Consider the following 18,742-nt stretch of genomic DNA (forward strand, 5'->3'; position numbering starts at 1 on the left):
CGTCGGGTAATTGTGTCCGTGTCGGCCCCGCCCCTTCCCCGCGGCGGAGCGGAACCCGGGCGTGCGGCGCGCGGAGCCGGCCGGGCGGGGAGGCCGGAGCGGGGCGAAGATGAGCACCAAGCAGGTGACGTGCAGGTGAGCGTCGCGCGCCCGGCCGGGCCCGCTCGCGCCGGGGACGGGGTGGTGGTGAACGCGCCCCACGCGGCTCCGCGCCGGCGAGGTGCCTTAGCAGCGCCTTCCGAGGAACCGCCGCGCCTCGTAAGGGCCCGTGCTGGGGCGGCGCTCCGCGCGCGGGAAGGCGCCTCCCAGAGAGAATCCATTTCCGGACCGGGTGCTTCTCCTCAGGTACTACGTGCAGGGAGTGTGCCGGGAGGGAAGCAAGTGTCTGTTCTCGCACGACCTGTCCAGCAGCAAGTCCTCCACCGTCTGCAAGTACTACCAGAAGGGGCAGTGCGCCTATGGAGCCCGCTGCAGGTGAGAGCCGGTGCCGTGCGCTCTGAGGAGCCGGGGGGGACTCGAAGCTCGAGGAGAGATGAGGTGTTTGAGTGTAGCGTTATGGTTTGACTGGGCCTTATCCTGTGGAAACGAGGCATCAGATTTCACGTGCTTTCACCCGGTTCTCCTCATCCTGAGGAGTGTTGGGTACTAAAAGCAGAACGTCGGCTGTGCGGCTTCCCAGGAGGCAGTGCCAGGCCGTGAGGTTTGCTGTGGGCTGTATGAGGCACGGCAGTGTCCCAGCAGTGCTTTGCTGCTCCGCAGGGTGCAGCTCACGGCCGTGTTCCTGCACATCCCTGTGCTGAGGTCAGAGGCCTTGCGCTTCTGCCTTTAAGTGAAGCAGGTTTTCTTCGTGCTCCTCTCAGCTTTGTGGGCATTGGTTCCCCAATTTTGCTGCAGCCCTCGGGTTAAAATTCCTGTAGAGGTGCTCTAATAAATGCTGTGTGCTAGGGAATGTTCTGTGCTATCAGCAATGTGCTGCAGAGCTGGAGCTTCTTCCCAGAGCTGTGCTGTTGGCAGATGGAGTCCTGTGTCTGTGCGCTCAGCAGCAGCCAGAGGTGTCAGGGTGTCGCGTGGCTGCAAACACTGCGTTGTGTTCCTTCCCTGGGCTTTGTCAGTGGTGCCAGACCTGCATCCAGCTGCACTTCAGCGAGCTCTGCAGCTCATAAGCTGCTCGGATGGAATTAGCACTGTATGGAGCTGCTGATGGCAGCTGCAGAGTGTTGATCTGCTGCTCCAGCAGTGTTGGGACAGCTGAGGGCCCTGTACGTGTATGGGCTGCTGATGTCTATGGCTGTACTAGAGAAACCTTCGTACTGTACTGGCTGCTTCTGTTCTGCTGCTGAGAGCATGTTTCCATAGTCATTTGGAGCCTCTCCTGTCCTGTGTGCAAACACGACATCACGGTGGTATGGGAGCAGGAAGTCCCATGTTCCTGCTTGGACAGGGAGGAGGAGATCACATCAGTCCTTTCTGCATGTCTTTTTAATTTTGCTTCTCAGGGCAACGTCAACAAAGCTGTTTGTGTGAGGGTGACAAAGACCTGATCTAATGTACACATGAATGACATTCTTTCAGCTGTGATGGGCCTCTCTAGAGGGGAAAATCTTGACGTGCTCTCAGAGGCATCCATTTGCTGAGGCTGAGAAGCCTTTCCGCCTGGCTTTGAAAGAGACTGAACATTTCAGACAACTTGTTAAAACAACCCTTTCCATCAGTAAATACATTCAAAGTAGCTGTCCCTGAGCTTTTCCAGCACTTACTCTGTTTCTCACAGGTACGACCACATCAGGCTCCCTGCCTCGGGGGGTGCAGCAGCTCCTGCGCCTCCTCCCATGGCATCAGCAGCGCTGCTCAGCCCTCGCCCTGCGCCTGAGCACAGCGCACCTGCAGCCAAGAGCAAGCTGCGTGAGAGTGGCAAACGGGAGAAGAAAACACTTGTGCTCAGGGACAGAAGTGAGTAGGAGGCTACTGTGCTTATCCTTGATGTTGTCCTCTGGTTCTGATAGGAGTTGGGTCGTTTTTTCAGATTTTTTTTAACGTGAGTTTCAAGGACAGCGGGAAAGAGGTGCTGGAGACCTTCCTTATCTTCTGATGCCCCTTTCCTTTAATACTTGTGCCTGTCAGTACCTTTTAATGACAGTGTTTAACTGTGGCTGCCTTTTAATCTGGTGTGTCCTGAAAGATGTTTTTGTTCTGGGGTGGGTTTTGTGGTCGGTACACTGCCCATCAGGTGTTCTTGTGCATTTTGTTTTCAATGAGAGGGCATTTGAAATGATGAAAAGCCTGGCTGCTTCATGCCAGGTGTTGCTGTGTGGAGGGTGCTGGCAGTGCTCAGGAACACAAGCACAGAGACAGCCATCCCTCTGCCTGATGCTGCGGGGCAGAGCAGCTGAGCTTTGTTGCTGGTGCTGTTCCCACTGGTTCTCTCTGTCACACTTGAGTGGGTCGGTTACATCCATTTGGCATATGAGGTTTGTTTTTTTTTCTTACCGTGTTTGTTAACAGAGGGCAGCTGAGGAGACCTTGAAACTGGTCTTTTCAATAGGTAGTTTGTGAGAATCCTTGTAATGTAGAAGTAAAAGAGGCTTAGGGCTGGGAAGATTTTATTTAGAAGACATTTAAAAAGCAAAAAAACTGGTAGTCATTGAAAAGAAAGTACAGGGAGCTTCTTATGTAGGTTTTGTGCTGTGTGTAGTATTGTTAATATTACATTTTTCTTTCTTAAGATCTGTGTGGCTTGAATGAAGAGAAGGAAAAAGCCAGCGCCACAAATGATGTGGTGTGTTGCAGTGACAAAAGTGATAATGTGGAAATGAAGCCCCATTCATATTTGGAAGCTATTTGCAGTGGGCTGGAAGATCCAGTAGCTGGAAGTTCCTTTGGTGATGGAGAGCAGCTGTGTCCTTACGCTGCAGCAGGAGCGTGCCACTTCGGGGACCGCTGCCTTTACCTGCACGGGGACGTGTGTGAAATATGTGGGCTGCAAGTGCTTCACCCTTTTGACCAAGAACAGAGGAAGGCTCATGAGATGGTAATGTTAACGTGAAATCAGTATGAGATGTGTGTGCTTAGTGCTTTGTTTGTTTGTTTTTAAAAATCCAAAGGTGTGTTTTATGGGATAGCCTGTTGTTGTTTGTCTATCTGTAGAATGAGAAGCAGCCAGGACCTCAGTGGTAACATTGATGCTGACAGCATTTTACAGCAACTTTTTTTTTTTTTTTCCCTTTCTTCTGGGAAACTCACCTTCTCCCCCACGTACTCTAGAACTCTTTTAGGAAGATGTCTTTTGTAGCTGACAGGAGGTTGCAGTGGTCCCTCGCATGTGATGGGGGGGAGGGACCGTAGCCTGTGGTGAGTTCAGAGCGATCGCTCTGCCTGTCTGCTGGGTCACTGCTTCAGGTATCCCTGCTTGTGTGTGGCCACTTCCAGGGCAGTGTAAGATGGGGACACCCTGAGCAGAGCATGAAGATTTTGGAGATGAACTTTAACTAGCATCTTCACTATGCTTGGCCACTGGGTTTGTGTCAGGGCTGGTCAGGAACAGGACTTTTCAAGGCTGAGGAGAAGAATGACCAGAAGCTTTAGTGGTTAATGGATCACAAGTCTCTCCAGTGCCTGGAGCAGAAACCAAGTTACCAAAATCTCATGTTATGTGATCTTAGTACGTAGCTCCAAACATGCAATGCAGTTCTCTTGTCCCAGGAGTTTGACATCTGGCACAGTATGCTGTCACCACTGCTGCCAGGTGCTCAGCTCTGGAGGCAGAGATGTGTGTTGGATGGAAAGGTGCAGTAGTGAAAGTGCTGTTGTTAATGTGGAATTACTCTCTGGTCTTTTAAAAACAATTATTATTAGAAGTCTGTTAAATATGTATCACATGTCAAGTCCTGAGAACATCAAAAAGAAGAGGTAAAGCTATGTGGGAATAACAACCAGCTCAGCTTGTAGTGCTGTAGAAGCAAATGATACATGACTGAGTATGGTGTGAGAAATGCTGGAGGAGGCCCATAATAAGAGACCAGTTCCTTATCTAGGGTAAAGCTTCATGCCTAATGTCTGAGGCCTTATTGATAAACAGAGTAACGTCCCGAGTGCAGCATCCATACTAGACCCTGAATTAAATGGGACATAGGGATATTTGAAGCACTGCCTTGCGTAACTGCTGTTCTGTAACAGATGCAGACAGGTGCAAATTCAGTGTTCAGGCAGCCCTATCTCTGATACTTAGAAAGCTGCAGAGAACGTGGGGGGGTGGAATTATGTGATCACCCTTAAAGTTCTTAAAATTATATGACGATGATGAAGGATAGTAGGGATGCTCTTAATCAGTGTATTGTCTTTTTCCTGTAATATATCCATGTCATAGACACTTTGATTTTACAAAGAATGGTCCCATATATAGTCTTCAATAACCAATGGCATCTCTCCCATGACAGATGTGCATGGCAACGTTTGAGCATGAGATGGAGAAGGCTTTTGCCTTTCAGGCAAGTCAGGACAAAGTGTGCAGCATCTGCATGGAAGTGGTGTACGAAAAGCCATCAGCCTCAGAGAGGAGATTTGGGATCCTCTCCAACTGCAATCACACGTACTGTTTGTCCTGCATCCGGCAGTGGAGGTGTGCCAAGCAGTTTGAGAATCCAATCATAAAGTAAGTGCATGTTAACCAGCCCATCGTCTTTGTGACCTGTGTCAGTGAGGTGGGCGTTATGTTGTACTGTGACTTGATGGAGAAATAAGTGTGGTCATAAGAGATCTCGTAGCTGTAAATATTAGCACAGCCATTTGTAAAATATGAGCTCAAAAATCTTGGTCCAAGTGCTAGAAATTTGCACAGTATTACCTTCAAGGGCAGGTAGGATGCATCAACTATCCTTTGTTAACAGTACTTGTGTGCTGCAGTCCGGTATGTTGGCCCTTTGTAACTTAAGCCTCTGTCATTGCATTAACAATGGGGCAAAGTGCAAACGTGGACAGCAGAGTACTGAGTTAACTCGTGCCTCTGCTTCATCACAGGAACTCGTTTGCACAAACAGTAACTTTTTCCTTTCTATGCATGTGCTTAATTACTGCATTTTTCTGTAAACTATAGCTTACTCAAGCTAGATCTCCCATGAATCGCACATCTGTATCCAAGTAAATTCCTTTGTATTCTAGCTGTGTATAAATATGTATGTATTCCAAACATATTATTGTATGTATTCCAAACATACTCCTCCTTAGAAAGAATTTTGAACAACCAATTAGGGCAGTTTCCTTTTTTAGAATCTCTTTGAAAGCTCTTCCAAGTTACAAGCACACTGAGGAAGAGGTAGGAAATATTTTCATTCCTCTGCCAAAATAAACTTTTCTGCAAAATTTCCCTTAATAGTCGCCTTGAAGTGAAAGTTATCTCAGTGCAATGTAACCTCTGTTGGAGCAAAGCTTCTGATGGACAGGTATTGAGATGCTGTGCCTACAGCAGGGACTGTGGCTTTCATAGAGAAACAGGGCTCTGGAACCAGGTTTGTGTATGGAGTAGATACTAATGCAAATTCCTCAAATGCGTTTTTTATATTTATTCATAACAGTGAGCATACTGGTCTTTGCAAAGTTCCTCTGAAAGAGGGACTTGGATTAGTTTGGAAAGCACTGCCTGCAGAGACACCAGGTGTTCCATGGGACTTGCGTGGCAGGGGTAGTAACGCCTCTCCTAGGCTTTCAAGGCATCAGAAGGTGCAGATTTGATTCTTGATCTTAAATCCTAATGAAGAAATCCATTCCATAAAACCACTGAACAGCTCATCAGTTCTGGCAGATTGCAGGTCAGGCTTAGGGAAAATCATTTTTGTTATGCATCTGGTTTGGCTTTCTGCTGTATGTGAGCTGGAGTACTTGCTTAGCAGGTACTTTATTTCTGTGCACTGAAACTTTAGCCACATTTCTTCAGGAAACGCTTATTTATTTTGTTCAAGTCTTGAAATAAATGCAAAGCAGCACAAGGCTTACTGCATTTGGCAACCCTGCCTGTGGCAGTGGGTTGGAACTAAAGGATCTTTGAGGTCCCTTCCAGCCCAAGTCATTTTATGAGTCAGCCGGATTATTTCAGCTGATGCTAGTAACAAACGTGCCCATATGTGCTGTGAAGTTGTCTGGTGCATCAGCCTGGCAGACTGTCTCCCTTACACTCAGGAACCTGCAGTTTCTGGCTAATACACTGAGTATTGCTTTCAGAAAGTAACAAAGCATTGCTTCTTTGTCGTGATCCATTCAGGTCTTGCCCAGAGTGCCGTGTGATATCGGAGTTCGTCATTCCCAGTGCTTATTGGGTAGAAGACCAGGAGAAGAAAAATGAGCTGATTGAAGCATTTAAGCAGGGAGTGGGGTAAGTTCATCAATCAAAATACTACTTACATCGTCCTTGAGATTCACTGAGACTTAGTCAATCAAAATGCCTCTATTTTTAAGCTTTTTGTAATTACAATCCATTCTACAGATAACTTTTAATCACTGGTAACAGCACACCATTCTTTATAAGCTGAACTTTGTGACTGCTATCAAAGAGTCTGTTGTAATTACAGTTCAGAAGTTACTTGAACTTGTGCTCTGAAATGTTGAGGCTATTTCAGTTCACTTGCCAAAACTGGGTACACGTGCCTTCTGTTGGATGTAACTGGCTGGAAGGTTGTCACACACTGAGGAAAACACATGAGGAAGGAAAACTTAATTTTTATGATAGCATCTTGAAATATGGGATAAAAATTCACAGGTCTTCTGTAACGGCTACTGGGAATGCAAAGTACTGCATCACTCCATTCCCTTCATTGTCTAATAAAGATTTGCCTGGTGATTGGAGCACTGGGGAGGTCTGCAAAAGCATTGTGTTACAGCAGCTTTGCAAAGCTGTGCTTGCCTGGAGAATGTAAGGGTCACTTTGTTCACAGAACAATGAGGAACCATTACTTACCTCTTTCAAGGGAAACAAGCAGGCTTATGCCCAACATAAATGAGTCACAACTGTCTTGCAAAATGGCGCACACATTAACTGTGACGTGCACCAGCTTTTAAAACTTGCCTTATGGAGTTGATACAGGTATTACTTAAATGTGTACATAGCTGTCCTACCAGCTCTTCAGCTTCTTGGGGAGTTTTGTCTTACAACTTAGCAGCAGAGTTGCTGTAAGCAGTACTGCTCCATTAAATGTTCAAACCAGGTTCTTGCTTTGTATTTATGGTCGCACAAAGTGTGTGAATAAAATTGCTTCACAGAATCACAGAATCGTGGGGGATGGAAGGGATCTTTGGAGATCATCAGTCCAGCCCCCTGCTAAAGCAGGCTCTGTACAGCAGGTTGCACAGGTAGCATCCACATGGGTTTTGAGTATCTTGAGAAGGAGACTCCGCAACCTCTTTGGGCAGCTGAGGAGCTTCAGATACTGTTTGTTTTCAATACCCTGTTGCCATTGTGGTTTTATATTTTAATCTAAAGGAGTTTGTATTGAGGGTAGTAAGTTGTGCTAAAAATCTCGGCTTAGTAGTTTGTAAATGACCACATTCTACGTAAGTAGACTTGCTTTGTTGGAATGGTGATGTCAGGTACTGTTGTTACAAGTTGGGTTTTGGCTTTTGGTTTTGTATTTTGAGAATACAAAAAGGGCCTTTGCTTTAAGTGCTCAGCTAAGACTAACGTGTTATACTTCCTGTATCAGAGGGCTTTATGAATGATCTCTTGGCAGTTAGTTTAAGTTGAGGATGTGTTATTTTGTAGAAAAAATGCCAATAATATGTTTGTTAAAGGGAAGTCTAAGAGCAGGGGTTCTCACAGTACAAATCCATTCTGCAGGAGGAAAAATCCTGACTGACTTAGGTTACAACACGTGTGCTCTGTGACTTCGGGTTTGCAGGACAGATCAATTCCACTTTTGAATGCACTGTCTGCTTTCTGGGGTGGTGTTTCTTTTGTTGTGGTTTCTTCTCCATCTATTTGGTATTTTATAGGCTGTGTTTAGGTTATAGGCATCAGTTGTGACGCTGTTTGCACGTGGTTTACAAGTTCAATTGCAGTTTCTCTGTAGTTCCCTCCAGATACTTCTCATTGGAAAACAACCCATCACACCACCCCCTCCCCAATAACACTCAGCTCCAGCAACTTAGTTGAACAGCAAAGCTGATGGAAACTTAATTCTATTATTATTATCATTCATAAAAACAAAGTGATTGAGGCACAGGGAAGGAATGCTAAAAAACAGCAGTGGGTTTGTTCACTGTGCTAGAAATGCATCCATGGTGGATAGACAGCATTCTTTGAACGTCATTCAATTTCAGTGTCTGAAGATTTTTTTTTAGATGTATGATGGTGCTCTTTTATGTATATTTCTTTCCAATCTATTTTAACTGTTAGCAGTTAAGGAGTAGGAGACCAGAACTCTTGGCACGTTAATGGTACTAGCAAACTATAGTTGTAATCGTACAAAGTGATCTGCTTCCTCACCAGCTGAAGGCAACAACTCTTTTCTCATTGAATCAGGAAAAAACCCTGCAAGTACTTTGAACAAGGGAAAGGAACTTGTCCATTTGGAGGAAAGTGTCTTTACCTTCATGCCTATCCAGATGGGACACGGGCTGAGCCTGAGAAACCACGGAAACAGCTCAGCTCTGAGGGAACTGTGCGGGTAAGGAGATATTCTGGTCAGTTGTAATTGAAAACACTTCTTGAATAAAAGTGCACTACTTAAAGATGCGTCATACAACAGATGGCCTCAGAAAAGTTAAGTATCCCTCAGCTTTCCTTGAGGCAGAGATTTGTTATTAGGAAGAGAAGGTACCTTTCAATTAATAGCAAGAATTCTTTTTTTTTTTTTACCAGTGCTTCTCATTGCAGATCTTTTTTCAAGGAGATTCTACATTTAAAGCTTCCACTTACAATGGTATTAAAGATTAGCATTGCTTGCCTAGACCTAGCTGGTCTTATTCACAGCTAAAATGGTTAAAGCCTTCTCAAAGTCCCATTATAGCTCAGCCAGCACCTAGAGTGGTTGAGACAGGCCTTCTAGTTTAACAGTACTTAGATATATAAACAATACAGCTCATTACTACTGTCTAGTTAGACAGGAACTATTACTTATGTTGTAACAATAGAGTGGTTGTCACTTACTTTCTCAGCAAATATTGCTGAGACTATTAATAAATACCAACTTTTCAGTCTCAATTTTTTTATTAAAAAAGTTGATGAGGAAAGATGACTGATGAGGGAAAAAACTTCTAACTGACCTGTGCTAAATCAGATATTCTTCTGTTGCAGTTCTTCAATTCTGTTCGTCTGTGGGACTTTATTGAAGACAGAGAAAGTAGGACTGTAACCAGCACAGATGATCAAGTAACAGAACTTGGAGAACTCTTCATGCACCTTTCTGGGGCTGAGGAGGATTCTGCTACTTCTCAATAAAGGCAAGCGAAGGTGCTTTCTTCTGTAGCAATCTAGCTATTTATTTAGCAGTGGTTTTACTTACAACGCAGCTGGAATGACTGAATGTGCCCTGTGGTCTACTTGTGCAGTCCTGGTGAAGTTTTCAGATAGTTGTTGTATGGCAACAAAAGTACTAAATTATATTTAAAAAGTTAAATTGATTGCATGGAAAAAAATCCCTTGATCCCAAGAGGGTTCTCTTCCTCTTTGGCCTAACACACGCTGTCTTGTAAATTGAATGTAGTGTTACATACAGCTCCTCTCTTGCCTTTTAAAGCATAAGGTGTTAAAAACTGTTGCTGTATCTGTTTAGGGTGCTTATTTCCCCCTAAATTAACTAAATGTATATCTGCAGAAACACACTAGGAATCCGTGTAGCTTTTCCTTTCTTAAAAACAAAAAAAAGTACTAATACATGATACCTCAACGAGTCTGGAGTTCTGGGTAATACTCAGTGTATTCTCACAGTGAGTGCTTCAGTAGTGGGGCACTGCCAGGCTGCCAGAGACAGTACAAATCAAGTTCCTACCACTGTTCTAAAATAATGGAGTGTGTAGTTGCAGGAAAGGTTTCCTACAGCACCTGCTGTAAAGCAAATGCAATTTAGTACCTCCAGCAGAGCTGTAGTTCCAATACTGGAGTCAAAATGCACAGGTAAATGATACTTGCAGCACAAGTTGGTACTGGATGCTGTATAAGAAGTCAATAACTTTCAATATTGAAACAGTAATAGATAACTTTTTGTTCATTTTAACAAGATCATTTAATTCAAAGGGAAACCTTCATTCAGGTTAAATGAAGCAAAAATTAAACGAAGTAACTAAATCATGTTCTGACCCCCCTCTATCAGTGATCTTAGTTTGCATCTGTACCATGTTAAATCATCTCTTCCAAAAGAAAAATAGTGACCACTGCTTACCCTACCTGTGGGGGCAGGAGATACTTTGGGCTTTTCCACTGCCATGTATTTCTAGCATACTGAGTCACATCTTTCTGTAATGTATTCCCAGGACAGCCCTACTTCCAGGTACCTCACAGCCCCAGCTGGCAGTTACGGTTATTTAAAGGACAGGTGAAGTTCCAGGTGTTCTCATTAGAAGGAAGCACTGGTCGAGGTCCAGGAGGTCAGGTATTAAAGCACATCTCTTCTGAGCCAACTGAAACATTAGCAAATTCTTTAAATTTTAATTCATGTTTGAGTTGCTGAAGCTCTGAGAATCAGTTTAAGTTCTGTTTTAACTATACTTTTAGCAAAAGCAATTCACGGGATGATTGTGCAATTTGTAAGAAGTTATTTCTGCTGAGTCATTTGTATCGACTCTGCAGTTAAAACTCTGGTCTGGAAGCAACTGAAGTGGCTACTGGATACTTCAGTACAAGCAAAGATTTTTTTCCATGCAAGTGCAGCATATAATCTTGAAAGTCAAGCAAAGGGCCAATACTTCTGCTCCCATTATGAACAAACTGCCTATCACTGTAAGGTTGCTCACCTGTTCCAAGCTTTGAGAAAGCTTGATTGTTGAGATGGCAAAAATTGTTGTGAAGCAAAGTGTGTTTAGAGGCATTTGTGTAAAACACCCCTTGTCCCTCTGGTTTTTTAGACAACTTCCATCTCTGCTGGCTAACAGGTTCCCAGGAGTGAATGTGCAAATTTTGCTCTCTGTTCTGATCTAGGAAACGTAGTGATATTTTCATGATGATTTCAACACTAAAATTAATTTTTAACAATGCTTACTCTGAAGTCAGTCCTAAGCTTGTAAAGCTCTATAACCACTTACTGCTCAACTTCTTTTTAAAACTGGCATTTGAAGGCACAAGTGACAGTCTTAATCTAGTAAATCATACTGCAGTGCAGATCTTCTTCACTCACTACAAAAGTGAAGGAAGGTAAGTACAGCTGAGAGATGCAGTTCTGTAAGCTGAGTGCTCTTTCTTGCATACTTTCTACTCAAAAATGTACTTACACCCCTTAGCCTCCCCACTGAAGCTTTTTTTTTTTAGCTATTCCTACACTTTTTTCAGAGATATTTTCAGCAATGAAATATATATATTAAAAAATATAAGTGGAGAGAATATTCTTTACCTTAGATAGGGCATTCCTGTTCCTTTGCTCCAAGAAAACCAAGCAGGAAACAAAAATCTGATATACAGAAGGTAAGGTAATTTGTTTTTCAAAGCTGCCTAGCAATTACACGAAGAAAAGTTTTAATGTGAAAGCTGTAAGACAGACTCAGACCTTTCACATTCTTCCTTTTACAGCTTTCAAATTCTAGATTGACATCAAATACTAATCAAAATAATCTCTTGCTTTTATTAAAAAAAAAGTTTTATTTTTTTCCAGAGAGAGACAACCTGTTTTTAAATAAGAATGAACCATTAGAGGTTCCTTTTGGGGGTTCAGTGCTAAAGTAAGAGCAGCTTTTCATAGAATCCTAGAACCATGAAGGTTGAAAGAAACCAATATTGCCCACTAACCATGTCCTGCAGTGCCACATCTGCCTCTTTCTTGAACACCTCCAGGCACAGTGACTCCACCATTCCCTTTTCCATTCTTCCTTCTTTTTCAACACTAATTAAAATGAAGGTAAAATGAGAGAGAAAGGGTTGCAATTAAAATGACAAGAACATTACTGAAAAGTATGCTGATCTGTATACAGCACTGTTTCTATCAATGAAAAATGCACGTTTTATAGTAATACTCAACCATAAGGGTTAAATACTAATCCCTGGGTGACGTTCCGAGGACAGTCAAGCTGTTTAACCGATACGTTTCTGGCTTATGCATTTTAAATTCTCCTCTACTTGAATAGAATACTAATTTAAAAAGTAATTCTTATATCAAACCACCTATTTTTTGTCACCTGCTGCCTGATCAACCAATAGAAAGCATGCATTACCTAAGGGAAGACACGCAGGCTCACAGAAGATGCAATGCAGAGCAGAAATGGTGCAGGTAACTCACCTGGTGGTGTATCAGTGTATGTATCTAGTAGATGCTGCTGAAAGATTGTTACAGTAACATCAAAACCATCTTGTAAGTAAAGCAAATGGGAACTGACAGGTTGTCGCATCTAGTATTTTATCTATTTTTACTGGTACAGTTAATATTTATCCTAAAAATTATTCAGAATGTTATTTCTGGAACTTTTCAGATGTAAATGTGTGTGTCAAAATATGAATTACTACATTAAATGATGACATTGAATCTTAAACCTAAAATTTAATTTATTTTATTAAAATAAGATAATCAGAGGAACCTCGGCTTACAATAAATGCATTTTCTCAGGAGCAATAAAAACAAAATTAAAACCCAAATCAGCAAGAAAAACTGTATATGCTCAGTTTCCTCTTGATAGTGCATCTCTTGGACGACAGCTTCAGATGGGATGAAAACTACGCTCATTTTGCAGAAGTATACTGATGCTGTTAATTAGCCTTTGATCAGCCACAAAAGCCTGTCTTTCTGCACTTACCACCTCATTGGGCTGCAAGAAACAAGTCCATAGTACCAAAATAAGCCGCTTAAGTTACCGAAGATGACCATAGCAAGACTGGCTAGCTTCCTTCTCTGAGCAGTACAGTTTAGAATATACTCCATTCTTTTGCAAGAGTTTTTCTTCTATGTGCAAAACTATTGCAAAACTATTTTGTGTTGAATTAGCATTTTAACTTATTTCATTGGCTTGACGAAAGCTCTTAGGCAGGAGCTGATTTCCAGAAAGTTTTTTTCTTCTTCCCTCAGTCTTGTTTGCAGATACCCATTTCCAGCAAAACTCCCCTGACGTGAAGCGGCACGGGGCAATCAGAGAGCACCAGAACGCATCATCTTTCTTTCCTCAAATGCCAAGGCAGGTCATCCCTGCTGTAAAAAATACCAGTTTATCAGCAGATTCAAATCAACCCAGAAACACTGCCAAAGAAACATCCATCTCTTCTGTGTATGGGAAAAATAAGGCTCAAGTGCATCTATTAAAAAAATAGTAATAGATCTCTTGATCTGTAGTCTGTTAACTATCCCAGTAGAAGAAACTGTAGAAAAAGGCAATGTGGAGCTGTGTCCCTGCAGGGTAAGAACTGCAAACATCCTTAGCAGCTTGTTCTTAAACGGGGATGCGGATGATCCTGCTGGCACTGATCCTGTACACTGAGGCATTAAAAGCACAACTTCTCTTACTTCTGTTCCTTTCCCATCACTGGAGAGATTAAGGGAAGGGGAGCACAATCCTAAAAAACAGGCAGTCTTGTGGATGTTAACGTGCAAGAATTTATGTCCTCTGTATGGGATGCGCGGTGCAGAGATGGTTCGGAAGCACTCCGGTTGATTTTGGGTAAAGAATGTTGCAGCAATTCAATGGAAGACAGTATCTGAGGAAAAGGCACAAAGAAATGAAAAGATGATGCATTAGAAAGAGCCACGTTTCTTTTCAAGTAAGTCTTAAACCTTCATTTCTTAGGGCTTTACCAGTATCTGTAAGAGAACAATATACACTGTGGAGACACTGAAAACAATACTCAAGGAATGTTCCAGTTTAAAGAATCCAACTCTGTCACAGAGTTTCATTGCTGTGAAGACACTCACTGAGTTTCAGGGGATAGGCAGATACTTCTCAATGAAGAGTTCATCAATATAGCAATCAAGAAGCAAGCATCTATGCACTCCCCAACAGGTAACAGGGAAAGAACGGTATCCTATTCCTAACTGTCCTTTCAGAAAACCAAATTTGGAAGCCATTAAACAACAAAAGCTGTACTTAAATGTAACAGTAACATCTTTTTTAAAAGTACTGCAATTCAATTCCAGATATTTTAATGAGTAACAAAGTACCTGCATCATCCTCACAGTGACAGGAAAAGGTTAAAAAAAAGACCAAAACTTGCTACAGGAATTTAAATCCCCCGTGAAGTTTGTTTGCTTGTACAAAGTTGTGGTGAAAAAAATAAGGAATGGTCTTGACAGCAAAGAGCTCTGGTGTTAGAGCAGCTGGTGTCCAACACTGCTTCAATCAGGATGGGTATTAACTGTTTTGTACCTGAATCTGGTATATCAGCATTAGGAACCACATAAGGGAGCTGGGTTATTAAAGGTGCACGTGTGACTAAACAAAACCAGGAAGCATGCTACACTTCAGTCCTGCATCTGCTTCCAGTTTCTAAACATATATTTTTATCCACCTAAGGTGTTCTGTGTGGTAATGGCTATTTATAAAATACTCAGAAGTCACTGAGAAAAGCCACTTACTTGCGGAAACAAGGGTCTTTCTTCCCTAACTTTCTTCAAACAATCTGCTACGAGCCTCTTCATTGCTTTGGGGCAGTTCTTGTACAACTTGCTGAGGTCTGGAGAAGCATATCCTCGACCAACCATGAAAATAATCTAAAAAACAACAACCAGTAAGTAGCAGAGAACTGAAGCCACACAAGCTGTGTCACTCATTCAAAGCTCTGATGTCCCAAAGTCATTAAACATGAGTTAGTGCCAAGCCAAGCACACCAGCAGAGCCTTGTACATTTGTCCCAGTCAATTAACTGAAACAATGGCCTTGCTTTTGCATAACGTAGAACATAATTAAATCAGAGTGACACTGTGGTTTACAATAGTCCCAAGATGCAAAGGCATTATTACAGTCAGAAAAGAACAGGACATAGTTTGTGACATGGCAATTTCCTTCAATTGAAGATTACTAGTGACAGACGATCCTCAGTTTGAGCACTTACAAGCTCAACTCATATGCTGTCAGGGTTTGGCATGAGAGTGTTATTGGTCAGCAAAACTGTTTCCAGGTATCTCAGAAAATACCTCTACCAAAGCAGATTAATACTGAGTTGAAAGAGATCATCATGACTAATCATAACTACTGCAGCATAAAGGAAAAGGGTTTAAGACAAACACTAAGTGATAACATTAGTGATGGAAAACATTTTCTCTTTTAGTCCAGCACAGACCATAAATTAGCACAACAGAGGCAAAGATAATGGTTTCTCCCCATGTAGACACACACACTGCTCATTATTCGATCTTTGTTTAAAAACAAAGCAGAATGCAACAAAGCAGCCATCAAAAAGCTGTGACAGTTTTAAATTCATGCTCTACAGAAGAAGGCTTTCAATAATGAACTAAGTCCACACTAACATTTAATACTGAAAGATGTGATAATAAGTAGCCTCTTTTTTTTTTGCTTACTAAAAAGCATGGAATCTAACCTTGCTGACTTATGAATAGATATTTAACATCAGGACATTTTTCCTACATACAACTTTATAAACCAAGACTTCACTGATGTAACCACGCACATCAGCAGGAGGTGTTTTCCTTCAGTTACTGTCAGAATCAGTATTTAAGAAAATACTCAACTACCCACATTTACTGCTGAAACAAACGATACTGTAAGCAGCATTCCAGTTCTTGTTTTGCATCTGTCCTACATTTCTTGAGGAAAATACAACGCACCGTACCCAGAAGCAACATGCAGTATGAAGTGACCATTTCTTACCTGGTCGCGGTTGTTTATGTGGGAGTATGGCAGCTCTCCTGTCATTAGCTCATACAATACTATTCCATAGGAGTAGACATCTGACTGAAAACTGAACGGATTGCTGTCTTGCATCCGTATCACTTCTGGTGCCTTTAGGAGGAGAAAAGCAATAAGTGAAAAGTGGCATTAACAAGCTAAGAAATGGAAAAGCAAATGGGGAAAATGGAAAGCCAAGAGGAGTCAATCAATCATTACTTAACAAAGGATGGAAACCTCAGGTTCTGTCAGTGCTATTCTACATCTTTCTTACTAAATGAGTAAGTGCACATATGATATATATGTAGACAGACATACAATAACACTTCCAAAGAGCCCTCAAAATTTTCCTGTATGACTTGAGAACTTCTGTACACAAAATGACATTGATCTGCAACATTTCTGAGTTGCCTCAAAGCTTACTGCAATGATCACTCACAAGGCACAGGACAGCAGCAGTGCTAACCACCATAGCTTGGTACATGTAAAGTACCACAGATGACTTGTGCTCACTCCCATGCTTCAAGGAGTGCGCTCTATGTTTTCCCATCCACCTGACAAAGCTGCTGAATGCCAGGTCAAGAGTGCATGAATACATGCTGCCAGGTCCTTAGCAGGGAGCAGAGGAAGAAGAGACAACAGTGAAGATAGCCAACAAAGACAGGGTTCACCCATCCCACAAAGTTTGTTAAGCAGATTCAAGGCAGTTGCTTGCTCTCCAGCTGAGAAGAGCCCTTCTGGGCAAAGGTGGGATGATTACAGGAAAAAGGTTCTCCCCATGGAACAGTTCCTTGCAGTGCTACTGACAGCCCTTGTCAGCCTTTGCCATGCATGTTAGAACTCCAAAAACTCAGGAGGAAACACTGCTGAACAGTGTCTACTTTTGGGCAGTTAAGCACTCCAGCACTTCAGTTTTAACTTATCCTACAACTGGAATAAATGTCTGCATAGTGCTAACAACATAGGTTGTCATGTAGGTGTAAAGCTCTGTCAAAAAAACTGCATTCAACCAACAAAACATGTATTAACAGAGTGAAAGCAAACTATTCACACTGCAGTAAAATACTTTGCTCACCATCCACAAAATGGAACCAGTGGGTTGCTCCACCTGCTGCGATCCACTCCACCTGGATTTTACAGTTGCTAGACCAAAGTCTCCTATTTTCACTGTGAGGCCTTCATGAAGAAATATATCTAAACAGCTGTTAAAGAAATTCTATAGAAAACTTGAATGAACAAATTTGAATTTTCTGACATGATTACAAAGGCTCTGGGTTAGGGTTATCAGAAATCCAAATCAATTATCCAGGAATATTGCAGAGTTTGGTTTTTTGTTTTGTTTGTCTTACCTGCTACAAGTTCTGTCTTGGAGAAAAAGTAATTTTATGGCATCCATATGTACAGAATTAAAAAAAAATTTAGGCATGCAATCTATCTACTTAATACTGAATGTTCCTTCTCAAGTTTAAATTAAGATTTCTGGCTTTATTTATGCCAGTCATCTGAGGATGTTTTGTATTTATTAAAAATATATGGGATACAGTGTAGGACACACATGCGCACACATATCCCTCATCAAATAGAAAGCTTCTCTCCAGTACACTATCTAGATAATAGAGACATAACATCAAAACGTCACTACTAATACTATTCCATTAAAAAAGTCAGATCTGGAGAATGACTGCTCTTCTCTTTTTGTCACCTTTATAGCAGCAGTTTAGTAAGTAAGCATGTATCTTCTATGAAAGACCTTGCTAAAAGTCACTTTGTATGCATCAAAACAAATTACTCATTTTTGTTACATGCATTTCAAACAGCTGCTTCTCACACAGCCCCCACCCTCTCCCAGAAAAAGCTCCAAGTTAACAACAGATCACTCTCACATCACAGTGAGATTAAGTTAGGAAAGGATACTATTGGATTTCATGTCTCTGTGGATGATATTCTTTGCATGCAAATAGCTGTAAAAGAAGCAGCAGAAAAGTGACATAAATGGATGCTGTTCATACAAATTTAGCCTTCTGATGTTTACCACATGACTAGTGGTCTAGCAGTAATTAAGACAAGATTCCATGTGAGAAAAAATACAAAAAGACAGAACATAACAGTGCTTGTTTAAAGACGTTAAAATCTTTGTCACTCGAGTGCTTAACGTTGCAGTCCTAAACAGTCCTTTAATATGGATCAGATACTGAGGTTTAGATCTGTGTGACAAAGATTTAAATGGTGCTTAAGAGGTTCTGAAATATTAGGCAGATTCATCCCCAGCCATCATTCACGCCATCTGTACTCAGACATTAAGTCCTGACTCAGTATACCAGTTTGACCTACTGCAGTGTTACAGCAATAGCACATACTAGGGTTTGGGGAAGAAAAAAGGGAACATCATTCCAACAGATAGAACAGAAACACACACTGTTGCTTATCCTACTCACTCCATTCCCTGCGCTGTCTGCCGAGCAATGTCAATGAGCTGGAACATTTGGAACTTGGTCTCTTGAACGTGCAGGTGTTTATACAGACTGCTGCCTTCACACCACTGTGTGACAATGGCCAGGTTATCTTTAGTCATGTAGCCCATGAAGAGCAAAATATTAACATGCCGGGTCTTCCTAATAGAAGTAGCAGAAAACGAAATTAATATCTTTATAAAAATGTTTTCACGTTCTTTTGAAAACTTGCTCTTGTCTGAAGGAACAAAGCAAACAAAAACATCTTGCAAAATGAATGATTTTGAAATTAGTAACCAAGTCATACTCGCAGGTGACATTAACAGAAGTGAGTGGAGTAG

General features: G+C 42.0%; 2 protein-coding genes across 24 annotated transcripts in view; one reads left to right on the plus strand and one right to left on the minus strand.

The window, feature by feature from the left end:
• The first annotated feature begins 86 nt into the window (after nucleotides 1–86).
• On the plus strand, nucleotides 87–13,430 carry MKRN2 (makorin ring finger protein 2). Of its 5 annotated transcripts, none has more exons than XM_025154403.3 (9): nucleotides 87–135; nucleotides 346–474; nucleotides 1,772–1,950; nucleotides 2,724–3,028; nucleotides 4,434–4,648; nucleotides 6,251–6,361; nucleotides 8,504–8,648; nucleotides 9,278–9,433; nucleotides 13,185–13,430. In XM_025154403.3, the coding sequence occupies exons 1-8, from the start codon at nucleotides 110–112 to the stop codon at nucleotides 9,419–9,421; spliced, it is 1,254 nt and encodes a 417-aa protein (XP_025010171.2). In that variant the 5' UTR covers nucleotides 87–109; the 3' UTR covers nucleotides 9,422–9,433; nucleotides 13,185–13,430.
• The window catches only part of RAF1 (Raf-1 proto-oncogene, serine/threonine kinase), a 68,972-nt gene continuing 62,886 nt past the window's right edge, over nucleotides 12,657–18,742 (minus strand). For 18 of the 19 annotated variants that reach the window (XM_040646131.2, XM_040646135.2, XM_046899832.1 and 15 more), the window contains 6 exons: nucleotides 18,387–18,563; nucleotides 17,866–17,912; nucleotides 17,027–17,145; nucleotides 15,934–16,065; nucleotides 14,682–14,816; nucleotides 12,657–13,807 (listed from right to left, as the gene is read on the minus strand). In XM_040646131.2, coding sequence (XP_040502065.1) covers nucleotides 13,667–13,807; nucleotides 14,682–14,816; nucleotides 15,934–16,065; nucleotides 17,027–17,145; nucleotides 17,866–17,912; nucleotides 18,387–18,563 — 751 coding nt within the window. In that variant the 3' untranslated portion in view covers nucleotides 12,657–13,666. 19 annotated transcript variants of the gene reach the window in all.

Source organism: Gallus gallus, chromosome 12, assembly GCF_016699485.2.
Source record: "Gallus gallus isolate bGalGal1 chromosome 12, bGalGal1.mat.broiler.GRCg7b, whole genome shotgun sequence".
In the NCBI taxonomy this organism is placed as follows: domain Eukaryota; kingdom Metazoa; phylum Chordata; class Aves; order Galliformes; family Phasianidae; genus Gallus; species Gallus gallus.

What these genes read in the sequence shown, in the direction of transcription:
- MKRN2 (XM_025154403.3), top strand. Translation starts at nt 110, where the DNA reads ATGAGCACCAAGCAGGTGACGTGCAG. An exon ending in ACCAAGCAGGTGACGTGCAG is followed by an intron (nt 136 to 345) that starts GTGAGCGTCGCG and finishes GCTTCTCCTCAG; the next exon opens with GTACTACGTGCAGGGAGTGT. An exon ending in TTTGAGAATCCAATCATAAA is followed by an intron (nt 4,649 to 6,250) that starts GTAAGTGCATGT and finishes TGATCCATTCAG; the next exon opens with GTCTTGCCCAGAGTGCCGTG.